The sequence below is a fragment of the Armigeres subalbatus genome, unplaced genomic scaffold (genome assembly GCF_024139115.2).
Source record: "Armigeres subalbatus isolate Guangzhou_Male unplaced genomic scaffold, GZ_Asu_2 Contig1120, whole genome shotgun sequence".
Taxonomy (NCBI): domain Eukaryota; kingdom Metazoa; phylum Arthropoda; class Insecta; order Diptera; family Culicidae; genus Armigeres; species Armigeres subalbatus.
The window spans coordinates 1,004-7,242 of NW_026941870.1; the positions used below are offsets into that span (position 1 = coordinate 1,004).

The following is a 6,239-nucleotide window of genomic DNA, read 5'->3' on the forward strand; positions in this document are numbered from 1 at the left end:
GACAGCAGTTGACAGAGCTGAAGCATAACGCAAACCGTATCTCGCGATTGACCACACTACCCTACTTTGTCGTCTTAGTTTTCGCCCAGTAATGTGCACTTGGCTTGCTACTCGGGTTGTCTTATTTCGAAATAAGTTTTTTTTCTCTCGTTTTATAGAGTCCCACACCAAAAGTACACTTAGTGTTACATGTTTCTTCAATTTTTCCCCTTTTGCCCAACGCAGGTCAACCCACTGTCAGCGGCACCGCGCGGAACCCCAGCCACCGTTTGCACAATGCTGGCTCTCTTTGCGGTGTGTACGTTGGTCATCGCACAAGCAGCCGCCCAGACGCCGACGACGCAATCAGCAGCGACTACAGCGGCCAGCAGCAGCAGCAGCAGCACAACGACGGGCAAATCACAGGTCTCTGATGAAGCGCTGGAAAAGGCACTCAGCGACAAGCGGTACCTGATGCGGCAGCTCAAGTGTGCCCTCGGCGAGGTGCCCTGCGATCCGGTGGGGAAGCGGTTGAAAAGTAAGTAGCGACGAAGGTTTTGAATTCATTTATTGCGTGTATGTATGTTGAGTAAACTAGAGATGAAGGTTCAAACTTGCGATTTCAAAAACTATTGTTTGCTCGCTAGAGCTAGAGAAATCCAAAAAGGGAAACATGTTTGAAAACTGATAACCAACTAAAAACAAAAAAGACCACAAATAACCGTAAACCATCTTTCATGAAAAAACAACTACTAAGCCTAATTTGCCGAGTTAGCACCAAGAACCATCAAAATGACATAAAAAACTCCATGATAATCGTTTTTCACCGTAAATGTGGTTTATTATTTATACGGCTGCGCATTATTCGTTCGCAAATTGGTTGTAATTAACTTTTATGCTTCATTTAGAGCATGAACAGTGAACACGGATCCAATCTATCAACCCGCGTTCACTGGAGGCCACCAGCCGCCGACTTGATTACGTGCTAAAATGACAAACTTATTTCAGTTCGATTTATTCGACAGCCCCGGCGCGAGCTGCACATAAGGCGCATTCACACCGCGATCGATCAATTCGCCATTATAATTGTCCTCTACCAGGGCCATTGGTCCACCTTCGTGCGCGTAATGTTCGCGTTGACAGCCCAATCGGGCGGTCAGCAAGGGTGTTAAACGCGCAGCGAAAATAGATTTCAAATTAATGTCTCCATAAATTGAGTATTTCCCCTTTGTCGGGGTTGCCTCTCCCTGCCCCGCCGTTGCTGAGCTCATTGCATCTGGACGGTGGCGGTGTGGTCGCTCCCTGACAACGTGCATCGTTCGTGGCACGTTGCCCGATTTGGCGCTGCGCTGGCTGTTCGGCTTTCAGCAAAGGGGCGGACAATTCATTACCTGTGCGGTCATCCCGTAGGTTGTGTTTTCAATAGAACAGGGAAGGATTAGCAACGGGATTTTCGAAGGATTTATTACTCGGAATGCAGAGAGTAGACAAATCATTCAGAATGTTTCAACATCGGATGGTAATGTTTGCTAGATTTGATATGGAAACAAGTGGTCATTTTATCGCAATTCCGCGCAGTTATCCATTCATGAATTAACATTTTTTATTGGCTAGGACTTTCAAATAATTTCCAGAAACTGCAGAAGCATTCCAATTTTTAAATTCTTTATTATGTTTAGATAGAGGTTTTCATCCCTTGGCTGGTTCATCTCTGATAATCATTCTAAGAAAGCTTTTAAAATTATTTATCATCTGTTGACCATGATTCCTCGTCAAAGATTGCAAGTGGAGATCGTAGTGCGCCATGCTTGTGTGATTCCGTCAGTGCAATCGCGGGCGAAAAGATAGATGAGTGTTTTGTTTGATTTTATTGATGCAAGATCGATCGTTGTTTTGAATATCGGACAAGAGTGGGGTGATTAGTTTCGTGAACGACAGTAATGTTTGTAGGTTTTTTAAGCAACTTACAAAATGAATAAGAATGGATTTAGTTCTATTTATTTTGGAATGATTTCCGTTAGCATAGCCTTCTGGCTGGGCTATGCTAACGGAAATCATTCCAAAATAAATAGAACTAAATCCATTCTTATTCATTTTGTGTTTGTAATTGTAGGAAAATGACTATCCAACTTTTCATTTGAATGACTGCATTAAATAATTGCGTTGCGTTGCGTTGAAACGGATTGTTTCGTAGATAGTATATATATTCTATCATGTATATTCTTTAACATTCTTACCCCAATTGCTTATGGACTTCCATTTGGGATTTAATGGAAATCCAATCGGGGGTCCAAATGGTAAAGCATGAAAGCTATCATTGCTGGCCACGCCCATCTTCTCCGTTACTAGGTAAGGAAAAGAAATGATGATATGACATCTACTTAACGAGAGGCTAGTGTCAGAAAAAATATGTTAAGCTCTTTTTAGTGGAATGTATTCAACCGTCTAAGACGAGTTTAATACTCTCCATTAAATTCCACCAATTATTTTGATATCTTTGCAGATACGTATTTCGACCACAACTGTGTGATCGTCTTCAGTGTCTCGTAGAGTCAAGTACGAGACACTGAAGATGACCACACAGTTGTGGTAGAAATACGTATCTGCAAGGATATCAAAATAATTGGTGGAATTAAATGGAGAGTACTAAACTCGTCTTAGACGGTTGAGAGGCCAGTGACTCACCAACGCCCTCATAAATGTCAAGGAGTTGGATGGTTGGTAGGGTATATGGTTTAGGAGTATCATTATAAGCAAATGATAGAAAATTGGGAGTACACGTTGGAAGTGCCTTTGCTTAGAAATTTATATCACTCCGTTATACTGGCTGTTTATTTTCCTCGGATGGAGCAAAATTATTAGCCTTGCCCTGGCCAATCAGCCTAGGTTTAAACGCCCCTCTCTGAAATGAAAAAAGCAAAAATAAATTATCATATAATTTTGTTCAATAAATTTATCCTGTTAGGATGAAAGTATGAAACAAAAAGTGACAATTTATTGATTGCAATTTTGCATAAATATTATTGGTTGTGAAATAAGACACTTTACAGCTAAAATGTAATTACCTAAAGCGATGACTTTGAATGAGCTAAATTATGACAAAATTATAAGAGCACTGAATACGTATTTTGTATGATATGAATTCAGAGAATAATTGAATTTGAAAAATAAGACGAATGCAACAAATTGTATAAATATAATAAGAACGCTGGACGAGGTTAAGAAGGCACTAAACAAGCTGAAAACAGTAAAGCTGCTGGGAAAGATCAATATGGGAGGATGAAGAACTGCCTTCCGGCTGGTTGGATGGCCTCATATGCCCAATCTATAAGAAAGGGCACAGACTACAGTGTGCCAATTACAGAGGGAACTTCTGAACTCAGCGTACAAAATCCAGTCGCGTATTCTGCTTAACAGACTGAGACCGCTTTGCCGGTGAATACCAGGCAGGTTTTCGTGAGGGATCAACGACGGATCAGATGTTTAGCCTGCGGATGATCCTTGATGAATTCCGGGAGTACAACTTGCAGACTCACCATCTGTTCATTAATTTCAAAGCAGCCTATGATTCAGTGAAGAGAAATGAGCTGTGGCAGATATTATTCGAACATGGTTTTCCGGCGAAACTGATTAGACTGATACGTGCAACGCTGGATGGGTCGAAATCAAGTATTCGGATTGCAGACGAAGTGCCAACCTTGTTTGTGACCTTAGACGGATTGAGGCAGGGTCATGCACTTTCGAATTTATTGTTCAACATTGCACTCGGAGGAGCTATAAGGAGACCTGGTGTGCAGAGAAACGGCACTATCATCACACGGTCGCATATGCTCCTGGATTTTGCGGACGACATCCACCTTATTGGAATCGATCGCAGAGCAGTAGTGGAGGCTTTTGTCTTGTTCCCTAAAGAGGGAGACGGCTAGGATAGGCTTAACCATTAACTCTACTAAGACAAAGTACATGGTGGCAGGTAGAGATAGGGGAAGACCTAGTGGTGTTGGTGCAGAGGTAGTGCTTGATGGGGATGTGTTTGAAGTTGTTGAAGAATTGGTTTATCTTGGAACGCTTGTGACATGTGACAATGACGTTTCCCGTGAAGTGAAAAGACGTATTGCTGCCGCGAAAAGGGCCTTTTACGGATTACGTAACCAACTTAGATTCCGCAACATGCAGATTAGGGTGGCTCAAAAAACACTTTTTAAAATTTTTTGATGGGCCGCCCTCTTATTCGGTTCTATTTGATGCCCTGATGTTCTGGACAAAATTTCAGCCAAATCGGTCAACGTTTGGGCGGTGCTAAACTCGTTGGAAGTTTATATGGAAAAATGTATGCAGAAAAAGCAAAAAACAGTGATTTGCAGTTAGACGACACAATTTACGATGAACAGCCATGATACTCGTTCAGTTATTGTAGAATTAAATACAGAATGTTATGCTGAAAACTGCGAGAAGATTAGAGTTTACTTGGCAAAGATATTAGCATTTCACTGGAGTGTTGTTTGGGTGAATTTATTTCTTTTCAAAGGTAAAAGAAACGAAATTTGCTCAAACCCCACTACAGAGAAATGCTAATAACTTCGCCGGACAAACACTAATCTTCTCGCGGTTTTCAGCATAACGTTCTGTATTAAATCCTTCAGGATCTGAATGAGTATCATAGCTGTTCATCGTAAATTGTGCCGTCTTACTGCAAATTACTGTTTTTGGATGTTTCTGCATACATTTTTGCATATAAACTTCCAACGAGTTTAGCACCGCCCAAACGTTGACCGATTTGGCTGAAATTTTGACCAGAGCATCAGGCCATCAAATAGAACCGAATAAGAGGGCGGCCCATCAAAAAAATTTAAAAAAGTTTTTTTCCATACTAATTTGAGCCACCCTAATGCAGATGGAAATGAAAGTAGCTCTAAACAAAACTCTGATTCTACCAGTGGCTCTTTATGGACATGAAGCATGGACATTAAAAGAGGCGGACCGGAGAGCTTTCGGGGTTTTCGAGTAAAAAGTGCTGCGTACAATACTCGGAGGGAAACTAGAAAATGGTGTGTGGCGCAGACGCATGAATCATGAGCTGTATCAAGTATACAAAGAAGAAGATATTGTGAATCGTATAAAATACAGCAGACTTCAGTGGGCGCACTTGAGTGCGATTGTCGAAAGAAAGAATAGCGAATCCCATCCATTCAGCGAATTATTAGCACCGTTTTTTATTAAATTTTTTTTCCGTAGTCTCAGAGCTATAAAAAAACAATAAATACCTAACTTGCATTCTGAAGTGATAAACATTAAACAAATCTTCCGCCCTTCAGCCCCAATGAGCTAGACTTTACTAAGGTGGCGCAGATCAGCGCTGCGTGCCACTAGTTCTTTCTTTTACTCTCCCACTGATCTTATGCAACGCAAATAGTGACGTCTCTATTTGCGTTGCATAAGAACGTTGCATAAGAGAGTGAAAGAGATAACTAGTGACACGCAGCGCTGATCTGCGCCACCTTAGTAAAGTCTAGCTCCTTGCTTTAGCCTCAACCTTGCTTCAGTATACGAAAACAATCTTCTCCTGCGATCCCATTCTGCCCCCAGATAGAACCTGATGTATGTGTGTAAATAGAAAGAACTCTCCGAATTTCGAATCCCATGAAAATGAGAAGTCCTCGTCAGCAGTCCATCATGTCGGTAGGTAATCAAGTGCGGACAGGTTCAGCTGTTTCCATCGCTCTCCACGGCTGTTGCTGAGATGTTCTTCGTTCTTCATCTTCAGAAGTATTCTTCTACTGTGCTTACTCTGAGATAAGTAGCTTGATGACCGTTGTTGAATCTTCACAATTTGTAGGACCGATCCAAAACCGAATTCTTCACTTGTCACTTTTTCAAATTGTATTCAAAATCTTTTGTTTTATATCTTGAATGACTGCATTAAATAATAACCAAATCAGAACAAAACTGATTGACTATGGATGCTCCCATTATCCAAACATAATATATTTTGGTGATTGTTTAGACATCGTTGAAAAACAATTTTTATTATAAAACTAAAATTGAATACAAACGCTGTAGGGGAAGGCCGAGGAAGGCGAACGACGTACCCGGCACCACTCGAACTCATGATAGAAGGTACGTCGTTCGCCTTCCTCGGTCCGATAATCACCCTCGGCCAATCTCGACACATTGCCACCCGTCGCTTCTACAGTTTTGTGTGACGCTTTGAATGAAATACCGCCCGAAGAGCTTCTACCACAATTTCATCGAGGAGTACA

General features: G+C 41.4%; 1 protein-coding gene across 1 annotated transcript; it reads left to right on the forward strand.

Annotated features, from left to right (window-relative positions):
* Positions 1 to 225: 225 nt before the first annotated feature.
* LOC134202272 (uncharacterized) lies at positions 226 to 1,151 on the forward strand (the record flags this gene model as incomplete). The annotated part of the gene is made up of 2 exons (XM_062677307.1): positions 226 to 517; positions 988 to 1,151. Coding segments are annotated over 2 exons (456 nt in total), but the record flags the coding sequence as incomplete, so codon positions are not given.
* Positions 1,152 to 6,239: the final 5,088 nt, after the last annotated feature.